At 48.2% G+C, this 21,959-nt stretch overlaps 1 protein-coding gene across 1 annotated transcript in view; it reads right to left on the bottom strand.

Annotated features, from left to right (window-relative positions):
* Window positions 1–21,640, bottom strand: part of WNT11 (Wnt family member 11) — a 30,688-nt gene extending 9,048 nt beyond the window's left edge. The window contains exons 1-5 of the mRNA XM_069808623.1: window positions 21,616–21,640; window positions 18,293–18,502; window positions 8,896–9,131; window positions 7,881–8,158; window positions 6,168–6,460 (exon numbers count right to left, since the gene is read on the bottom strand). Of these exons, the coding sequence (XP_069664724.1) occupies window positions 6,168–6,460; window positions 7,881–8,158; window positions 8,896–9,131; window positions 18,293–18,375 (890 nt within the window). The 5' untranslated portion in view covers window positions 18,376–18,502; window positions 21,616–21,640. The remainder of the gene's footprint in view (window positions 1–6,167; window positions 6,461–7,880; window positions 8,159–8,895; window positions 9,132–18,292; window positions 18,503–21,615) is intronic.
* Between the last annotated feature and the right edge of the window lie 319 nt (window positions 21,641–21,959).

The raw sequence follows: 21,959 nt of genomic DNA, 5'->3' as shown, positions 1-21,959 counted from the left end.
AACCTGGCCACTTTCTGTAGTTGTTTTCCTCATACACCAGCAGCACCTGGGCTGTTGCATTAGGGATGATAGAAGGTATGTTCCTGCCTAGACATCTCAGTATCCTCTTGTGGGCAGCTTGGCCGTGCGTTTGTCTCATCCCTTTCTGACCTCAGGGAAACCATCTGCCTCCATGAACTCCAGCAGCCACAAGTCCCAGAAGACAGTACTGCTGTGTAAAGAAATAATTTATTTTTTCTCTTTTAAATCAAATTCCTATTAATTTCTTTAGTGCCCCTTGCTCCAGTAACATCAAGTAGTACAGCAGTATATAAAACAAAGAGAAAAATAATTCAAGTCCCCCAGGAGGTATGTAACACAATGGACATTGCTAAAAATACATCAAAGCGCACAGCTCCATATAAGATTTTGAGGGCAGAATCTTAACTACTTTTAAATCGCTTTCTCATCCACAAGGAACGACTAGAGACTGACACTGAACAACTGTACGAAAGAGAGTTATCAATAGTACATGTCAGCAAAGACATGTCAAGGGAGATCCTGGAACCAGCCTGTATTTTCATTAATGAGGAGTAGAGAGTGAGCTTAAAAATTTGTGGATAACGCTGGGGCTAAAGGAGCTGAGAGCATTTTGTGAGAGTGGATTAAAATGCAAAGTAAGCAACACGCTTTGAGAAAGATCCAGATAAATGTGGGAATGTTCCCAGGAGAGTCAGAGGAGTAGTTCAGAAAGCAGAAAAGGATGAAGGAACTGATTTAGAGAAGTCTGTAAGAAGAGGTGTCTTCCCATCTATAAAAGATTATTGCAAAAAGGAGAGAGAAGAAATGTTCTTTATATGCTGAGGAAAGAGGACAAGAAATTATTAGTTTGATTTCAGATTAAAAAAAACATAACTCTGAGGATAGTAAAACCCTGGAACAGGTTGTTTAGGGAAACTGTTTTTAAGACCAGAGTAGACAAACATCTTCAGTAGCAGCCTAGGTGGTCTTATTTCAGTCTTGCTCCTACCATGGAAAGTCATTCCCAGCCCTGATATTCCCTAACTCCAATGCTGTTTTGATGCAAAGGGACTAAATATGTTTAGGAGAGCTGGCTGCAATTTTTTATCCACTGAATTCACTATCCACTGCCATTTTACTGTGTGAAATTACTCTTTCCACCAATAAATTTATTATTCACAAATCTGTTCAGGAAACTTTATTGTCAAATGCAGGTCTCTCAAAGTGGGAAGGATTCAAACTTTCCCAGGGATTAACTGAGAAAAAAGCCCCCAAAAGCACAGCTGGCCCGACTACTGAAATGGGCACCAGCTACAAGCACATTGCCTTGGGAAAGTAGAAATAGCATTGCAAGTGGGGGGAACACAAAGCTACCATTTTTCTGACTTTTCTCCCGTTTAAACTTCTGGGACAGTCACAGATTATTTTCTATTTGCTATTCATCATTTGTTGGATCCTAAGAAAAAAAGGGTGGCACACCTGGTAACAGTTCCAAAACCTGCTAAATCATCAAACATGTTATAACGTACTTAAAGCCAAAGTTCATCATATTGCTTCTTGTGCCCTCACTGAGTAACAGAAACTAAGAGAGACTGTAACAAAAAACAAACCCCAAATGCTGTTGTCGACCCGTAACTACCACTCTTCCCCATCTAAATATGAGTGCTGCTAAGAAACATTCTTGCCCACATCATCACGCAATGCAAAGCATATTTTGGGGGTGGCAGGAAACAAGCGGTATCGAGGGCTGCCATTGAACACTGAAAATGACTGCATCCTTTTTTTGCAGCCTTTGATCAGCCCTTCTGTTGGGACCACCAAGATGCCAAAGAGGCAACCACCAGTCCCTACGGCTTTGCAGTCACCACCGAGAGCAGATGCATGCTCAGCTAACTTCATGCATGTTCCTATCCGAGAAAACACACCAGCCTAAGACACCTCGGGAGACACTTAAGACTAATATTTTATATTGCTGAGAAGAACGAACACATGCGCAAGGAGCAAGGACCAAAGAACGGCCACGTTCGTTGCCAAAATGAGTCAGCTAAGGAGTGGTGGCTGATCAACCCAGCTTAGCTGCAGCGCAGCGTTGCAGCCCGATTTCTGCAGCGTAAGAGAGTTCCTTCCCATCTTCAGCAGGGAGGGAGCAGCGTTTGCTCGGCTCTGGGAAAGATCAGTAATAAACAGCTCAGTTATCTCTGCAAGGCTTCAGGGGCTGGAGGCTTTTGCATGCATGGCAGAATTTCCCTTTCCTTGGATTCCTTAAGGAACCTTAAACAGCCTTTGAAATATGATACGTTGCACCCTCCTGATAAAGCAGGTTAATACTTTTGCTTCTTTTCTCACAAAACAGATCTCAATTTTATAATCTGTTATTATTTATCATTTACTCAAAGCCGATAACGAATTTTTCAGGCAGGAGAAACTGAACTAGCTTCTTAAAAGATGAACTATAGGGTGCTTTTGCCCAAGAAAGCTCTGAAACGGGAACGTATACTTTTTTTCCCTGTGGTTAATTTGTTGTATTGAAAGTTGTACAATCCACTTGCTGCTCCACAGATCAGCTTCTTTAGATTTTTCTCCAGACCATGTTTTATTGGCTATGAAAGTGTGATGGTGGCATACAAGCACACAGAGTTTGTTTGGCTGCAGTTGCAGCAAGCCTGTTTGCAGGAGCCTTGGATACCGGTTGCAAAACTCAGCTCCTTAATCAGTTTTTGAGCACTTCAAAGAGGCTTCAAATCTCAGGTTCGGGTTCAGCTCCCTGACTCTGAAATCTGGATACACCCCAAGCGCTTGGAGGCATGCAGATTTCCAAACCATTTCTAATGTCAACAAACTAAGAAAGGCCAAGGTGTCTTAGAAAACATTTCAGGCTTGTTCCGAAGAAGGCTTTGAAATCCTTTCAGCAAAATGCTCTGAAAGGCTTTTGAGTAACCGGGTGTGCGTTTTCTGAGTGGATTTTCACGTGGTTCCACTACAAGGTAATTCAATTCCCTTTCCTGCCTGAAAAACACACAATAAGTCTGCATAATGCGAGGGATAATTAGAGAGATGGAAGCCACCGATTAGATTATCCCTTCCACCCACCTGCCGGTGCAGGATTGTTCCCTACAGCATACACTGAAACCCAATATGTCCAAGGTGTTGCAACTTAGCCATCAGCCTGCTTCCAGCGTGCTCTGAGCAAGCCCCAGACCTGCGGGAGAGGGAGTGGGGAGAGGACTTCTTCTCCATATGATGCAAAACTACTCATTTTTGGTAATAAAAATGCAGCGATCTGCATTTTTTAATCCAGTAACAGGAAGAGGGGTTGTTAATGGGGTCTCCTCCCCTTCGCATCCCTTTGGAGGCAGGGCTGGGAAGATGCTGGAGATGCCCAGACCAAAGTCTCCTGGAGCACGGTGAGAGGGGTCTGCACTGTAACACCCCGTGAGCTGATCCCTGCACCCACGTTCATGGCCAGAAAAAGGCCAAAGAGGGAACAGGCAGGTGGTGGAAGAAAAGAAAAAATTAACTGAGGGACCACCACCAAAAATCCCTTTTTGATTGCATTTACCATAAAAGACCTTAAAAATTAGCCTAGTAGGAAACAGCAGGATCTCCCCCCAGAAAATTTTGGTGTGCACAGGGATAAAATGTTAAGATGCCACTGAGACTTGACTTATAAAATAAAAACCTGTTTGGGCTATTTCCATGAGAGCATTTTTACATCTTTGCAGAGTAAGCGCAAACCACATTTTTCCCTGCCCTCTCTAACAGCATCTCTTTTGTGTTCCTTCTTCCTCATCTCTGTCATTAGGTGCTATCTCTGCAGCCCCACAGCTGGCTGGAAAAAAGCCACCGCATTTAAAAGACATTTAGATGTCCTCTTTGTGAGAGAAAAATTGCAAAGGGAAAAAGGCATGCATGGGAGGAGGAGGTTAGGGAAGCTCCCCTCCTTTTTCCCGCTCCCTCCAGGAAGAACGGACCGATCTGCAAACACATTGTGTGCATTTTACACTTATTTCCTCTACTAATTTAATGCAGAAAAGGGGCTGCTATGGCTTGTGTTACACATGCTAATTTTGAGGCACCAGGCATCTTCTCAAGAGTGTGCAGATGGATTGCGATGAAAATGAGCATAACTACACATGACCTTAAAACTTGGCCTGAGAGACGCGCGGAGCTCAACACGGGACTATCTCGCCCTCCTCCCCTCCCACGGCCATCACCGTCTTGCACATCTGAGAATAAGGAGTATTTCTTGACAAGTTCCTTTTGAAAGTCATCCCTTCCTGCTCTAATATCTCAGTCCTCTAAATCCTCACTCAATCTCACTTCCCACGGACCCTTGCCTGGCAGGCTCACAATCACTGCTGTCGCCCGTCTTGGGATAAACGGACGCCTGCAATACACATTTTCCTATCCTTGGAAGAAAAAAAAAAAAGTCATTCAAGACCTTGACATATTTTTCATCCCTAGCTGGGATAAAAAGGCAAAATCTGCTGTAAAATGAAATTAGATGATGAAGAAGTCACACCTTAAAAGGATTTCAGCTCATGGAAAAAGTTTTACTTGGCAAATCTGTAATGGATTCAGTTTGGTTTTGACACAAGCTGTTGATTTCACGCAATTCCTATAAAACTGATTTCCAAATAACCTCCACAATTTTTTTCATTGCAAAACAGAGTGGCACAACAAAGAGGTCTTTTTCAAGACACAAATTTGTCAAAATCTATACAAATCCGCAAAAACATTGCTTCCACTCAAATGACATTTTCCCTCAGAAACCAGTTTCAACACATGCTTTTTTCCCTACAATCCTCAGTGACTCATAAACATCTTCACTTGCTAATTACTGCTCCACCGCTGGCCTGGCATTCCCACCACAAACCTGCCAGATAAGTGCTGTTGTAGAGAAGTCCAGTCATTGGTTTTGGAGGATACAAAACCGTAACTGCCACAAAACATCAGGGGACAAAAAGGACACACTCGTCTCACTCAACTGTCATCACCTCCTGATCAGCTCCACCAGTTAAATGCTGATATATTGTCTACAGATCTGCGGTTCCAGGTTAAATGGCCATTGCCAAAGGATAGCTTCTAGAGTCCCCTCACCAAATACTTTGTATGAATCAAAGGTATCCAAACAGTATCTTTTCTGCATTTGGGTCATTTACTTCATTTCCATTACAGCAAAACCTTCTCTTCATTGAAACAAAGTGGCCCAAATACCACTACATCCAACAACAGTTAAAATGAGGACACCTCACAAAAGGGCAGGCGCATGCTCCTTGCAACTTGTCTGTCTGAGTCTCCACCACAAAGTAACACAAAAAGCAAAGAAGAATTATGAGAACTATCTAAAGAAAGCCAAGCCAGCAGACAGCAACTAATGAGACAGCTTGAAATCCAGCCATCACAGCCACCTAACAAAAAATCTGGAAATTCTGCAAAATTTTGGAAATACACAATTATTTGGCTGTCGAAGGGTCTGCTGCCCACCTAGAGATGCTCACACTGCTGAAACGTGGAATTGGTTTGTATTGGAGGGAATTAAACAGATGATGGGAAGAGACAGACATGTCTGCTGCCTGTGAAAGGGGACGGCACTGTGCCCAGTGGAGGCCGGGTATAATGACCTTAAATCACTAATATTAATGAGATGAAGAAATTCCTCTGCAGAGACATAAGCAATACAAACGCGCCTGGACTTTTAAAACGCCATGGAAGAAAAATCTTAAAAATTCACCTTTGTAGTTTTCAGGGCTCTTTTAAGGCTGCCTAGGAGCACTGGTCCTAATTGGGTTAACTCTTGCCTACTTAGAGGAGCCTTACAGTAGAGTAACAACTCATCACATCTGCAGCGATTGCAAGAAATGACTTAGAGACACTCAACACATAAGCAGCTGCTTGTTCATTACAAGTTACTGCAGAGGTGAGCTGCCTGGGGGATTTCAAAAGATATCTTGTGCCTGCCCAATAACGCAAAAAGTGTCTGCAGCCCTGTCTTGGCCACAGCCACCACTGATAGCCTTAGGCATCTGTAGATGGTACCATATGTTAGAGATGTCCTTTACCTGCATGCATGTGCTACCTCCCCAGTTATTTGCCTCTTATTCATACATTCCCCTTCCCTCTTTGGGGCTCAGAGTGCAGTCAGTGCCCGCTGCAGAAACCCTCACCTGTCCTGGGTCCCGTGCGACCCCACTTTTTCGTTCTTCATGCAGAAATCGGGCGAGCTCTGCAGGTAAATCAGCTCTGTCTCTTTAACCGGCCTGATATCAATATCCTTTGGCACGAGGTATTTGCGTGTGCCCATGGGCCGGTGAACAACCTTGGTGGCTGATAAATACTTGTTTTTGAGGTCCAGTGCAATGTCTCGCAGCTCTTGAAGGCCTTTCCAACAGGTCTTGATAGAGCATGACCCAGAAACTCCATGGCACTTACATTTCATTTCAAGAGAGGCTTTCAAGACCTGCAAAAAGGAATGCAGGAGTTAGGAAATGCCCTTCTCTGACCTCCAAACATCCCACAAGCTTGCTAAACAAGGCACTTTCTTGGCTGGGACTCCTATGGAAAAGGAATGCTGCTCTGATTTCTGCACAGTCACTCTAGAGTAGCTACTGTGCAAAGGGAATGAGATCCCACAGCTCCTTGGTGATCGCTATCAGCCGGGGACTACTTTCACCAAGGCACCTTTGCAGCCAGGAGACAGAAGAGTATTTTGAATTTTGATCAGATATCTACATAGGCCTGCATTTCCACCCTTTAGATTCCTAAGGACCTGAAAATCAAACCAATCCATAAATAATTAACATCCATTTCTGCCTCCAGCAGCTTTGGGTAACAGAGATGTCAAGGCTCTGATGAATTCAGGGCACCCTTGTCCTGCCTTTCTGCTGGCCATGGGGCCAAAAGAGCCTTTTACTTTAGTTCTGCACTAGTCTTATTTCTGTGGGCCATGGCAGGACGCTGGCAGGAAGGAGTGAATGCACCAGCCATGGCAACACTATGTCCCAAACAAAAATTTGCCCATTGCAATTAAAACAAAAACTCAAGACATTACAAAAATAAAAAAAAAAAACAACAGATAGAGTGGGAACAGTAGAGAAAAACACCCGGGGAGGCAAGTTTGGCATGGTTGTGCTCTGCAAAGATGAGTCCAGCCTGTAGCTACGCAGTAAGCTGCCAATGAGCTCAACACGCTCCAAGTTTTATCTGCTCCCAAGCACAGGCAGCCCTGGAAGGACCAAGCTGTGTGGTAGGACCAGCTTCGGGAACCGCTGCAGCTCCAGAGATGGGTGCAGGGGCCAGCTTTACAGCCCCCCGCCCATTCCTCCAGCTGCATGGAGGGCTGCAGGAGAGATTTGCACCTCGGTGCACACCAAGCACTGCACATGGTAAGCATTATCCCTCCGCTGGATGCAAGCTGTTACGAGCGCCTTCTGCCAGATATGGGAATAATCACTAGCGAAGCAGTTTGAAAAGGAAAAATCAGCCCTCCTGGCTGCAGGGATGGCTGGGAGGCAGCTGCTGCTGGACGCATCTGGCAGATGATAATCCTCCACGCTTACACAGCACTTCGCCTGTGCAACGCCCTTGGCAGAGCACGAGGGGACCCATCCCCACCACACCTCCTGGGGTAAGCATCCTTGGCTGTAGAAAGGGTGGCAATGAGACATCCCACCCGCGGTTATATAGGGCTGACAATAGCATTCAGGACCTCCTGAGTCCCAGCGTGCGTTATATAGCCACAGCCTTCAGCAGGCCAAAGGAGTTCAGAGCAATCCGGGAGAAACCTGCTCCTTTTGCTAGCTGATAGACACTGAACCTCACAGAGCGACCGACCACTACAGATGATTGTACAATTACAATAACTCTCGTGGATTTGTTACCTGTCTCCCTACTTCACTGTTGTGCAGATGCATCAGTTTATTGGCTTGTGATCCTGATTTTTTCATCTTCATGGGAGCATCTGAAAATTTGGACCCCATGATAAGACCATAGTTGAGGTTGTCTGCACATCCTCCCCATCGATACCCAGGTCCAGGTGTCTCACCTGGGATGGGACCACAGGAACAGCCAGGGAGGTCCCCGGTGGTGCAGGCTCTGGCAATGGTGTGGCTGATGGCAGCAGCAGAAAGGGCATACACAAATGCTGACTCCCTTGTGCCTGGAAGAGACAAGAACTCCAGCTCAGCCTCCTGGGACAGCTAAACATTCCCCCAAAAGAGACCTATGCAATCTGTGCCCCAGAGAGCAGCAAGGACAACAACTCACTGCAGCTGAGACCTCCCATGGCATCACCAGCTTGGAGCACGTCTCCTAAGTGAGCTTTTCAACATGAGACAACATCCCAGCAGGGCAAGGAGGCACGTGGACTTAAGCAACTTGTCCATCGTGGTGTTGTCTGCTCTTGGAGCACGTGAAGAAGCCCCCCCATGGATTCCCCTGCCTTCTTTTGCCCCTGTGCTGGATGCTGCTTGCTGGCAGGTCATGGAGGTGGCGTGCATGGAGGTGGGGAAGTGGTGGTGGTGGGGCACAGAGCTGCAGCACGAGCATGCAAGGATGCTCTGAGCCTTGAAAGCTGACTGTGCAGCTTCATGCACAGAATGTGCTGCTTGACAAGTCTGCGTGCCCAGAACAGCAGCTCCATGGCTGCAAGCAAGTCCACCATGACTCCTAATGAGATGTGTAAGAGCTGTGAGAGACCAGGTCTTGGACTCGAGAGCTCCTGGGCACGACTGGCACCGTAACGATGAACACGGTCTCAGAGAACATGACAACTAGGCTATGTAGTCCCTCCACGTCCCCCCAGTAGCAAGACCCTCCCCAGTCCCAGCACGCATACACACACGCTGGCTGACTCTACTCACTCATGTCCCCGGCTGAGCCAGCAGTGCTGTTTACCTCTCTCTAAGTCCAGCAGGTAGTTAGGAGCCAGCTCAATGGAAGAGCAGTTCCACCGCATGTCTGAGAAAGTTTTACGGCAGGTCTTTATCACTTCCCGTGCCGCCTGGATGATGGTCTGCATTAGCTCCAGGTTGCTGCGGCACAGCTGCACCTGGGAAACCACCAAGCCTTCAAGCTGCTTGCAGTGCTGGGTTTGATTTAAGGCCAAAGCCGAAGGAGTCTTGGACAGAGCTCTGAGGAGACAAGAACATGCAAAAAAAGGCATTAAAACCCGCAAAAAAAGTTAATCTTTGGGTCACTATTAATTTCTCCGCTATGTCCAGTCCAGTGAATGCTTTGGCCTGTGTTCATCTGACTTCATTTTAGCTACCTGTAAATAGGTGCTTAGTTTAAGCTGGTGAGAAAGATGGGCAACTATGAAGAGTGATTTATCTCATCTAAAGTAGGTGTTTAAGGTAGGTGGGGACAAACACCCTCTAGAAGTGCCCATTTCTCTCCGTCACCTAGGGGAGCCTGGACAAAGCTCCTGGGGCATATGCCAAGTTGACTGAATGTGTAAATCCTTATGGGAAGGTTTTTTGCTGAAGAATGAAGAGAACGGACCTCCCAACAGTGTGAAAAATGACCCATCAGTTCCATGATAACAGAAAGCTGGATCTTCCAAGACTATGGTATTCAGAAAAAAAAAAAGCAAAGTTGGTGTTATCAGTGTTTTGCATTCAGCATCTGTCTCACACACTCTCTAAGGATTATGCTAAATGTCATGTAATTAATTATGGAGAAAATCCCTTGCAAAGCCTAGGGAAAAGCCACCAAGTTTGCAAAACAGATGCTTTCCCTTAGAGTTCATGCCAAGGGCCTCCACCAATTCCATCACTGTTGCACATAGATAAATCTGTTTCTCTAGTCTCCAAAAATGTAGTGCAGAAGAGCAATGAGGGTATGTATGTGCAATAAAGCACCATGGTCAAAACTGAGAAGGGATCCACTAGCACCAGCACGTATGTTACCATGGAAGAAACCAACAACACCCGAAAGACCCCATTGGTTCTTGTAGTGCACAATTGCCAGTGTTTCCAGGTAAAAAAGAAAAAAGCAAATGCTGCCATGCATCGTACAGGGCTGTGCTCTTCTTCCCCAAGCACCCACAGCGATCAGCAGAAGCCTGGTGTGTAACTCTCTTTGTGTCTTTATGACCTGCTTAGGGTAGTCATAAATGTTATTCATTCCCATAAAACAACTTTCTAGCTGGCTGCATCAGTAACTGGCATCTGATCCTGGCAACACAACTGCCTTAACACATATTTCCTTCTCTCCTTGTTAAATGTATTGCCTTTCAGTTTCATCCTAAGCCATCTTGGTTAGTTTGGCTTATTAGCAGACACATTTCTGGGTGCATTTCACTTTATTACAGTAACATCCATGTCCCTCAGAAGTTAAATGAGATGGAAACGGAGCTAAAATTGAGCCCTAACCAAGATCGGGGATATTAGCTCTGATCTCCAGTTGTCAGGAAAACACATATATGTTCCACCAGCTCCCTCAAGGTTGGCTTGAACCAGCTGCTGTGTATGTTGGAGCTCTCTTTGGGCTGTGCATAACTACTAACCCCAACTGCTCTTCCAGCAGGGAAAAGCTATGATCCTTCTAGGGCTGAGCAGGTCTGCACTGACAAATTCCCAGGCGGCTAGAGTTTGGCATTTCTGGCACTAGATAATCAGTGGCACACTTGGAAGGGTAACCACCACTCTGCTAGCTATGTAAATATATGCATCATACATGTATTTAAAGAGGTCCATTAAATATACAGCGAACAGAAGTTTTGGCCAGTGAATTTCAAGGGAAAGGAAAAAGTGGAGTATTTAATTGTCAGAAATTCTGCCCTGCAGTTCATCTTGGTCCTTTGCACGCTGTTGCTCATGCAACGCTCCCTGTCTGGAGAGGGGCACCTCCAGAAGGCAACTCATCCTGCCTTAGACGTGAACCAGTGCTGGACCTGAGCAGGTGGAGACAAAACCTGTTGGTGATATTCCGGGTGTTCAGGTATCTCAGATATAACATGTCCTTGAAGGTAGAGGCATGAGTCTTTGGCCAGTATGAATTCACCTGACTGCAAACCCCTACAGTGTGGACCTCACGGTAGTCCTTCAGGGTCCTTCTTCAGCCCATGGAAAGAAAAAGCCATGTCTAGGGAGTAATTGGCCTGATGTGCTTTTGAGATCTACAGTAGGATAACATCATGCCCTAGAAGTGCTCATTTTCTGCACTGCCTATAGAGGGAACCCAGGCACCGAGCTTGGACGCAGACATCTGGACTGCATAAGCACAGAGCTGGGTGAGATGTGTCCAACCCCTAGCACTTGGCACCAGCAACCTGTGAAAACTTATCCCAGAAAGCCTATCAGCAGCTCTCAGGAATGGGCTGAAATGCAAACCAGGCAAGGGGCCAAAGCAGCTCGTCACTAATAGAGTAAAAATGATAAATACTCCAGCACAGTATGTCCCAGCAGCAAAATAAGCAGGCAGGGTGAGGCAGATGAAATGAGAGAGCTTCACAGCCTGAGATTCAGGCAAATGAGGAATGATCCAGGTCTCTGAGAGATACTGTACTATGGGGCACCAGCTGAGTTTTCTAATCAGAGGTGCCAAGTGACACTTTAGAGGCCTTGGGATGTTTCCCCTGGCCCTTCACAAAGATACATATATCTCCTAGGTCCTGCACCACATTTTCTAATCCTGTATAGATGTCTTCGGCATCTTTGAAGGACCTGGAAGCCTACATTGAGGCACCTGCATCTCACCATTACAGACAAGTCATGAACAGCAGAAATAACCACCTACAAGTTGGGACGAGAGCTGAAATCCGACTGAAACTCATCCCCGTTGTGAAAAAAGGGGACGTGATACAACGAGACCATGTTATTACAGATGGCCTGAAATGATCGCCATTACAGAAGCAGATTTATAATGCAACAAGAAAGAAATTAACTTTGTGGAAGAGGGAAGAATATCTGCCAGACAGTCAAGAGAGGAAGGACTGTGGCCCCATTGGGGAGAACTCAGTAAATGGCAGCAATAGCTGTTTCTCATCGAATGAGCCAAGCTCCAGGGAGCCCACCAAGAATAAAAATGCAAGACGCAGGAAGGTGTTTTCTGAACATCTCCCAGGCCTGAACTTCATGCCTTTGCTTGTGAGAACCTATAATTGGAAACATCTCCAAGTGTCAGGAGGAAAAAGTAAAGGGTAATGGAGATGGAAAAGAAAACTCACAGTTACTGGAGTTGCTTGCCGAGACCAAAAAGTGCATTTATAAATCACAGATCAGGAATGTGAGAGGCCTATTAGGTCATCTAGTCCATGCCCTGACAGCCCAGGTTTGCTCAGTCGCTGTCCTACATTCAGAAATGTCTTCTCCACCTCATCGCTTTAAACCCTCCCCATGGAAAGGCACCAACCCTCCCTGATCCCCAAATTCTGGCAGCACCAGGGGGGGATGCCCACCGCTTGCAAAGGACATTGCTGGAGAACAAAGTCCCTTTGTGGGGCAGTGGAAAGGAAATCACCTTCCCCCAGAAGAGTCTTGTCCATGGTGGGATTTGGTGGTGGGTCTCTATCCCACCTCCACCCAGTCTCCATTGACCGCCAGCACTGGGAAGGAAACTGGAGCCAAAGGGGAGCAGCCAGCCTGAATAAAGCAGCCCTCAAGGGCATAGTTAGCAGAACAGCCTTTAGTCCTCAATCTGGGAAAAAATCCCTGATAAACATCTTCCTTTGGACTCACACCCTTCATCTGAGAAGCAGCACATGGGGATTTTACCTGCTGACACCCTATAAATGCTGCTTTTCACTGTTTCCTCCTGCTAACATTGTGCTCTCCTCCCGTGATGCTCCTGCCCCATACTTCGTTCTCCAGAAAGCTGAGGACAACTGAGGAGTGGTTGATTGGTTTGTTGGGTTTTTTTAAATATACATATTTGACCCATCCCTTTAAATAAACAGGCCCCAAACCAAACATCTCCTGTTTTAAATATAGCATAGCAGGGCTTTCAACTGAAGTTATGGATACTGACAGAAAACCATAAACGTAATTACAGAGGAAATATGATGCATGGATGGATCATGACTTTCGTTTACTCTTTTAATTATCTCAGGCAGTTAATAAATTCATTTGAAAACATGAATGCTCTACAGTGTTAGGCCCTTTGAGAGGTACGGGCCCATTCCTGCAGATCTGGGCTCCATGAGAAGACTATTCATAGGAGCAGCAGCTTGGGAGAAGTAAGTTCAGATCTGAGCAGGTATCAGTGAAAGCCATACATTATTTGGTTTACAAGGACCACTGTGAGCAGGACACTGCTCCTGGTCAAGCCAAAGGGAGAAAAACTCTTTGAATTGAGCGGTGAAGCATTGGTGCCCTTTAAAACACACTTAAAGGGTGGAAGGATCTCCTCTCTTTTTGATGTGGGCTCTCTGGAGGGCATCTGCCCATCCTCCCTTCTGTGGTGTGACCCGAGAAGGTCTCACAGAGGGACTGTTGGTGAAACCATGAACTTCTGCTCCAAATTGTCCACTTCGCTTTCTGCGAAGGCACTCTCTTTTTTATGCCTCTTCTTAAACCCCTTAATCTTGCAAGGATTTGGGTGAAACAAAAAGATTTAGACAAAACTACATGGCTGTGGAGAGTGAAGTGTGCTGTAAACTTTAATAGAGAGAGACAGAGACTGGAGGTTTTTAATCTGCAGGAGCCTCATTTTCTCAGGTTTTCAACTGGAAAAGGCTTGCAGGACTGTTACAGTAACCTTGTCTAAGCTCCTGGTGGTCAGAGGTGGTTCATGCCCCTGCCACCCTGCCCTGCACCAGTCCTGGTCTGGGGACCACAAGCACTGGGAAAGCCACCATGTCCCCTGATAAATGCTTCCACTTGTTCTGCAAAGCCTTTTCAAACAGAGAAGCAGGATTTATGTAGTTAAAAAAAAAAACCAAACACCCAAAAATGAAATAAAGAGGAGGAAGAGGGAGAGGAGTGGGGGAAAAAAAACCAACCCTGAAGTAAAAGCTTAAAATAAGAGCTGCTTTCAGATACAGTGCCAAATCCAGCACTGGCAGTAGTGGGCACAAGGCCATTGACTTCCAGCCCAAGCTCGACTGAAGTTGATGCCAGCGGCGAGTTGGCTCACCAAGCGCCGAGGAAGGCCACGGAGCTTTGTCAAGTTTTCCCGAGCTGCCTACGGAGCGAAGAGCAAACTTCAAAGCCCTTGTCCCCCCCCTCCACACCTCGCCCCCAGCCTGCTCCCCTCCCGCCATCCCCGTCCTGCAGACCTTTCACAGCAGTTCATCTAGCAGCCCCTTTGCCAGGCAGACGGTCTCCTCGCAGGCGCCCGTGTCCCGATGTCCCAGCTCCCCCCCCCCGCTCCTCCCCGGGTTGAAGGAGAGAAGCAGGCGCTGCCGGGAAGCACAAAAATCTTTCCATTTTCTCCCTTGCTTTCTGCTGGCTGTGGAAAGGCTGCAGTGCTGCTTGAGGTTGGTGAGCTGGAGGACGTCCTGGGTCCGCCAAAATGCATGGCTAAGCCACCTTTTGCTCCCGAAGGGCTGTGATTTAACCATGGGAATTGTGCAGTAAAGCTGACCTCGTAGCTGGGAATGGTGTTCAGCCAGGGATGGCTCCAGAGGGCATGTCCAGGCCACCACAACAGGGACAGGCAGAGACTTCCCAAAGTGACCAAGCTGCACCTAAAACTATTGGGATTCCTAATGCCACCACTTGCTGCCACGGGCTGATCCTGCAAGCCACGCAAAAACCCCCACATTTGCTGCATTTGGCTTCTTTACAATCACCTTTGTGTTGAAGGTGACACTCGATACAGAGGGACAGTCCAACCTGTGTCTTGGTGCCTGGGCAGAGGAGATGCCAACCCCCGAGGAGCAAGAAGTGCCTTGAAAGGTACTCTGTGCCTGGACAGCCCAACATCTGCAAACCTCTGTGGCGTGCACATCTGGCTGCAGCTCCCTCTAGTGCTCATCTATTTTTCAGCTCAACCCAAATAAGTTATTTCAGCAACCTGCTTGGCCAAAGCCAAGCCCTTCTAGGAAGGCTAAAGGGGGTCTAAAAGGAGGTGGGTAAGGCAATAGAATTCCTACATGCATTAGCCCTAAGACATCTCCCATTGAAACCGATGGCTGCCTCACCTCCCCAGCTGCTGTGATGCAAAACAAGCACTGAGGACCACAAAGCCATGCAACTCCCCCTGCTCTAAGGATGGGAACGTATTTGCAAAAAGCGGCGTGCAAAAATAAGACTATGGGGCTCATATGCATTGAATGGAAAGGCTTCTTTTCCATGACAACCCTCATCCTGCAAAGATCTGTCCGTACCCTGACTTTACACCCAAGCAGCTCCCTGGACCTCAGATGGAAGAGGCCAAAATATGAAGTTTCTCCAGCAGCAAGAGCAGGTTTAAGAGATGCTGCCCGTCCACGCACCACGCTGGATGCTCGGCAGCGCATGCCTCCATGGCAGGGAAGGGCACAGTGCCGATTTACAACAGCTGGGGATCTGGACCACAGAACTCGTAAAAATAAGCCAAATAAAATAAAACAAATAGCTCCCTTTTACCTTCTGATTCTATGATTCGCCTCACTCTTACTAATTTACAGGGGATATTTGTGTTACAGGGAAGTCCTAAATGGCTGGAAAGTGTGTTTTCCTTCTCCCCCTCCTCCTGCAATTACATCATGCGCTGAATCAAAATTGAATTTCCTATCGCCTTCCATATCAGTCGCTCCCTCTTCCCCAGGCTGGCAAAACTCACCTCCTTATCTTCCCCCTCCTCTCCCAAATCCTCTTTGAAGCTCGCCTCTGGCACCGTGCCTACAACAACGGCGCAGCGGGCAGACCGCTGAGACAAGCCCACGACCGAAAACATCTTGTAGCACTTTCCTCCCTCTTCATCCTATCCTCCCCCCCGCCTCCATGCACAAGAGGCGAGGGGCAGGGTTTGGTTGTACAGCACCCAGCACATGAGTCCGGGGCTGGGATTGCAGCTCCGAGGTATTACTTGGTATTTGGTAGCATCGATCTCTGTTCACCAAGAATTTACCCGTGCAATTTCCAAGGACGGTCCCCTAGGCGCAAGGATGGCAGCACGGCTGCAGCGGGGAAAAAGAGAGTGATGAGGAGCGGGGGGGAAGGGAAATTGGCCTGTGTTTCCATAGAAAAACAAGGGTGGGGAAGGGAGGAGAAACAGCAAATGAAAACCAAAAAAAACCCCCACAATTTTGTGAAATCCCAGCTGGCAGCATCCCAGTCGTGAAGTGCCCTGGGACAGGGACTGCAGGTCTCCGCCAGGTTTTCAACAGGTGTGAGGGGAGCCCCGGCAGCGCATCTGGATGCAGTTCATGCTTCAAATGCCGCTTTAATCCCAGCTTTCATCTTCCCCACTCGCTTTTCGATAGGGGGGATATGTCTGCTGGGAAGGGGAGGAGTGGCTTCTCCCCCCCACCCCGTCCCCAAAAGCAACCCTCGCAGCTTAACCGCTTACCAGCCGAAAGGCTGCTTTTGCCAACAAAGCTATTAGGGACCTTGCCCTGCCTTCCAGCCTTTTTTTCATGTCTACGGCTTGTCACCATGCTATCAGGTTCCCTCTGAAGCTCATCTCGCTCCTGCCCTTTGGAGGAACCCAGCCCTTTGCTCAAGTTTTAGCCCCTTGATTAAGCGGGACCCTGATGCCAAGCATAGAAGCGAGCCCCTCCACTTAGTTATGGGTCTGTACCTAAGTGCCCGGCCGAATCAGGCTGCCACAAAACAGCTCTATTTCTGCGCCGCATAGAAATAAAGGTTGCAAATGAGTCACCAGGCTCTGCCAGCCCATGGGCATGTTGCTAAATGTCCTGCAGAGAGGAGATGCCTGCCCTGTGCAGGGTGCTGGGTATATGCAGAGCTGAGAGCCTAAATATTCAAGGAAGCTGGCAGGAAGAAAGAGCCGGGCTATGTAATTCAGCTGTGGTGACTGCTACAAGGTGTAAAGCCAAAACGGTGAAGAGCAAATCAGATCCTGACTCTCCTCTACTTCCAAGGTGGTCCTTAGAGTATGGAGACAGCAAATGAAGGATGCCCTGAAGTAGGTGCCTATTCCTCCCGCCTGACCACGTGCATTTAAACACCCTACGGAGGGATTCACCCTGCTTCTCTTTATGCATATAAAAGGTGGATGTGTGGTCTCAACCAGCTCCCTGCAGTCCATGGCATCTCCAGAGGAGATCTCTTGACATTTGTGTTGGATGTCTCTCTTTGGAGAGGGTGAATTGCCGTCTGGAACGTTCTCTTGCCTATGACCCCATGCAGGGCAGTGAAAACACTGGTCCCAACAAGACATCTAACTTGAAGGTGTCCAAATTTAAGAGACCCTTTATAAAAGATGGCGTGGGGAGAGCCTCAAATGACAACGATTGGGACAGTGGAATGGGAATTAGACATAGCACAGAAGGAGGAACAAAACAGGAACCTCTTGTCTCAGTTTCCCCACCTAAGCCCAAGATCCTCACCTTGATGCACTATACCCTACACAACAGACTTTTCCTGGCATTGCATTTTATTGTGCCTTTTCTTTTACGGAAGACACTCATTTGAGGCTAGCCCATATCCCCTTATTTATTTTGTGCACAGCTTCAAACCCGAGTAGAAAAGACAGATCACTCATCAAGGACATGAAACCAGATGGGTGTTGGAGGGGCTTGTTTGTTTATTTTGCAGTAAGCAACTAATTGATTGCTTGCTTAAGCAAAGAAATGAGATAGTGATGTTTTCACTTTGTTTGCAGCGACATTACCTCCGAGGAAACTCGATCCAGACTTGACCACACTCCCTGGTATTTCTTCACCCTCCTCCCCCCCCCCCCCCCCCCGCCTCATTTTTAACACCCTTCATGAAATCCAAAGGTTAAAAGGTCCACAAAAAAACCATGTTATCTGTCAAGCATCCCCTGTGGTTGGAGATTGGCGGCATTATCTTAGCTGCCGTCCCTACTGCTCTCAGCTGCTACTCAGCAGGACCTGCGGTCCCAGTGGGAGAGTTTCCCACTGTGGCAGGAGCTAACGCTAGAAACTTCATTAAGTGGCTCATGTGAGCGTTCAAGTGTGTGCCTTTCCTTTGGTATCAATGAGGAGAAGAAAAAGCAAGCCTAAATCATGCATATTTTGGAAAGAAGATGGAGGCATATTGTTAGCACAAGCCCCTAGTACACACACTTGAAATCAATGAATGACTCGAGAAATGCAGCGCTTGCTGCTCTTTAAACGGCTTTACAGTGTGCCTCAAATAGCAGTTGCAAAAACAGGTAAGAGACCAGCAATGCCTACAAAGACTTTAAAAATGCAGAGAGATAGCCAGGTACTTACATCCATTTTATCCCATAGCAAAGCCCCGTCTGCAGAATCAAAGACAGAAAACCAGCTAAGAAAAATCGCAGACTCGGCTTCATTTTCTCCACCGTCCCCCACTTGCCGAAGGAAATCAGCTTCTCCAAAGAAAAAAAGGAGTTTTCCTAATTTTCTGCACAATGTATTTCCCTTCAGTTTGGGTGTTGCTCCTCCTTGGAGATGAACAACCTGAAAGGAGAGAGAGAAAGAGCACAAGCTACAGTTAACTCTGAAGTTTAGCGAGTCGTCGCGCAAGAGAGATCTATTATCCAAGTTGCAAAGGAGTGGTTTATGAATCACGAAAAAGTTTGGATTATCCCCTCTCAGTCCCCTCCCTCGCCAAGCCTTGATACAACCTTTCGAGTCAACAGACAGACAAACCGTATGGCTTGAATTACACCCTGAGTTATGGTCTGATTGTGTGTTTCCATTTAACCCTGCACATGGCAAGACTTCATTTGCTGCTTCACTTTCGCCCCCCCCCCAAAGGTTTGTGTAACTGCTTGGGAAGAAGAAAAAAAAAAAAAAGAAAGATAAATCTTTAGACGAGCCCAAATCTTCAGCTATTCATCTCTCCCTTCCTTCTCTCCAGATTTTTTTTTCCCCTCTTTTTCTTCAGAGAAGACAAATTATATAAACTGCATTTCCCGACTTCACGCAGGTGCCCATGCCCTGCAGATGTTTCGGTCTGATCTGTTACAACAAATGTGTTTTGCTCTTTCCCTTCTGCTTTCCTTCTCACCTCATTAACTCTGCCTCTCACTTCTTCCAAGTCCTCGGGCACCTGGAGCTCACAGAAAGGGCTGCAATTTCGTAAACATAAAATCACATTTCTGTCTCTGGGGAGCAGCCAAGAGGAGACAAAAGCTCTCAAGGATTCCCCTCTTTTTTTTTTTTTTTTTGTTGTTTTTCCCTTCTTCAGCCCAAACAAATAAACAAACCAGGTGCAGGACTTAAATTCTTAGAGGGGTCCTCTCTGTCTCCAGGGCACGGCTTGCTTATTTTAGCAGCGGTATTAATAGCAGTAAATGGGTTTCCCTTCAGTTATTCACTTCAAACACTGCTCTGGGCTACTCTTTGTGGTCTTCGCGGTGGTTTCCCACCCCACGAGAAAGCCAATAATAAAATAAACAGAAAAACCTGCCCACCACATTGTACCGCTCTGAAGGGCTCCGTGTTTCTCGAGTCTCGCAGCCCATCGCACGGCACGCTGGCATCCCCACGCTGTGACCGCGCATCCCCCCATGTCACCCCCTCAAAGGGGTTTGGGATGGGACTGGGAAGAGCTGGAGCACTCGGCATCACTTCAGGGAACCCCTTACGCTGGGAAAAGCACATCCCACCTGACCCCCAGCTCTGGATTTGTCCCACCTGCAGCTTTCTGCCTCGATACCCCCCATTTGGGGAGCAATTGGGTCCGGGGGGAAAGAAATATTCCTGGGTGCTTTCACTGCCATCTGCAGCGTATTTTTTCCATTCAGGCTGCTTTTTGGCTATCCCAACCCCAGCGCCTGGTGTAAAGGGTTACTAGAGAAGTGCTGTTATTACAAAGGATTTTAATAACCTCTAGGGGCAAGTTCCCGGCTCCCTTGAAGTCCGAGGCAAAACTCCGACTGACTACAAGGGAGGCAGGATTTCATCACCATGGGTTCTTTTTCTTTAATGCCTGCTCGGATTTGGGTTTGATGTGTCCCTTGAAGGCAGTGCTCCCACAAGCATCCAGGCGTACTTCTTGTTTCAGTGTATTTCTGTATCTTTTCATCTTTGGAAGCTCTTTGCTTCCCCCCTCCCCACGAGCACACTGGAAACCTTCAACCCTTAATCCTGCCCATGCCTTTTAGTGTCCATTTAGATATTTCAGACCCCTTATCTCCCTCCTGTCAATTGCTGAACAACACAAGAGTCGGGTGCAAAATGTCTCAGATGGTCTAAAACCCTCTCACTAACCCGGACCAGCCAACATCATCCTCTGCTTTGCCCCCTGCCTTGAAAAAGTCACAGTTTAGTTTCCACCCCCCCCCCGCCAAGCAAGGAATAGAAAAGATCTCCCCCCCCATCCCCACCGCAAGAGCTGCAAGCTTGGCCTGTAATCGCACCCCTGTTATTTGGGGAGGTAATAACGCCTTTTTCCACTCCGTCCAGCACAGGTTACATTTGCAAGAGGAATTTGCAAGGGGAGGGAGGGAGGGAGACTCTTTGGGGCAGACGTGATGTTTACAGCTCTGGAGAGCTCTGGGTCACTGATCAAACCAGCAGCAAGTGGCCTGCGGACTCCTAAAAACTGGAGCCGTTTTTAACTCAAAGCTCCTTTTTCTCTTTACCCCGAGCTGTTTGCAGCCAGCCCCACTCCTGTGTGCAGAAAACGCTCCCATCTAACACCTCCGAGAGTCCGGTCCCGGGGATGGGAATAGGCAATATGAACTATATATAAACATGCGAGTATCCATCTCATATTTTTCCAACTTTCCCACCCAAGAAGGAAAGACATCCACCTGACCCCGTCGCCAGCCTGCAGCTCACCCCAGGAGTACAGTAGCCTGGTTTAGGGGTAGTACATCCCCAAATGACCTGTAGTAGAGGATGGGGAGCAGAGACAGGGACCGGGGGGGGTGGCGGGGCTGCTTGCATCCCCCAAGTCTCCCCTCTCCTCCCTCCCGCATCTCTCAGGTCTCTCCCTCTCCCTTGCAGCCTTCTGCATCTCCCTTCTCCATTGCAACCCCCGGGTGTCCCCCGCTACCCTGCGGTCTCCCGGGCTCCTCTCTCCATTGCATCTCCCCTGCATCTCCCTTCAGGCTTGCAGCCCTAAGTCTCCCCTCTCCCTTGCAGCCCCCAAATCTCAGGTATCCCTATACCCTTCCCCATCTCCCCCTCTCCCTTGCAGCCCCCAAATCTCGGGTGTCCCTATACCCTTCCCCATCTCCCCCTCTCCCTTGCATCCCCCCGGTGTCCAGTCTCTCTCACAGCTCTTGGGTCTCCGCTCCCCCCCCCGCTGCAGCACATCGATCCTACACCCCCTGGGTCTCCTTCTCCCCCCGCAGCCTCCGTGTCCACCCTTTCTCCTGCACCCCACCGCCTCTCAGGTGTCCCCCCCCATCCTTTCCTCTCTCCCTGCACCCCCCCAGGCTCTCCCCTCTCCCCTCCAGCCTCCAAGCCCCCTCTCTCCCTACACCCCCCTCCCAGCGCAGACCCCCTGCTCTTGCCCACCCCCGTACCTTGCCGTTTGGAGGGGGGGGACACTCTCGCAGCTCCCACCAGAGGTTCGCAAACCCTTTCCCCGAGCCCGGTGCCCGGTCCCCGCTTACCTCCGCCCGGGGCCGGGGCTGTTGTGGCGGGGGCAGCCGGCGGAGCAGCCTTTATATGCGGCCCCTTCGGCTTTGATATGCGGCGTGATGTCAGCCCGCATTAGCATAACAAAAGGGCTCCCGCCAGGAACGCTCCGCCGTCCGCGCATCCCCACCCGCGGGCGGGGGGCCGGGGCTCCGCGGGGGCACCCACCACCCACCCACCGGCAGCACCCCAAATCCCCTTCTTCTCCCGGGACATCCCCCTCGGGAACGGGGGGTGGAGAGGTGGGACCCCTCGTAGAGTCCCCCGGGGGTGGCAGGTCCCCCGCGACCGTTAAGGGAGTTTTTCTAATGAGCGGTTA

This window comes from Haliaeetus albicilla, chromosome 20 (assembly GCF_947461875.1).
Source record: "Haliaeetus albicilla chromosome 20, bHalAlb1.1, whole genome shotgun sequence".
Classification (NCBI taxonomy): Eukaryota; Metazoa; Chordata; class Aves; order Accipitriformes; family Accipitridae; genus Haliaeetus; species Haliaeetus albicilla.
This window is presented reverse-complemented; position numbering and strand designations above follow the sequence as displayed.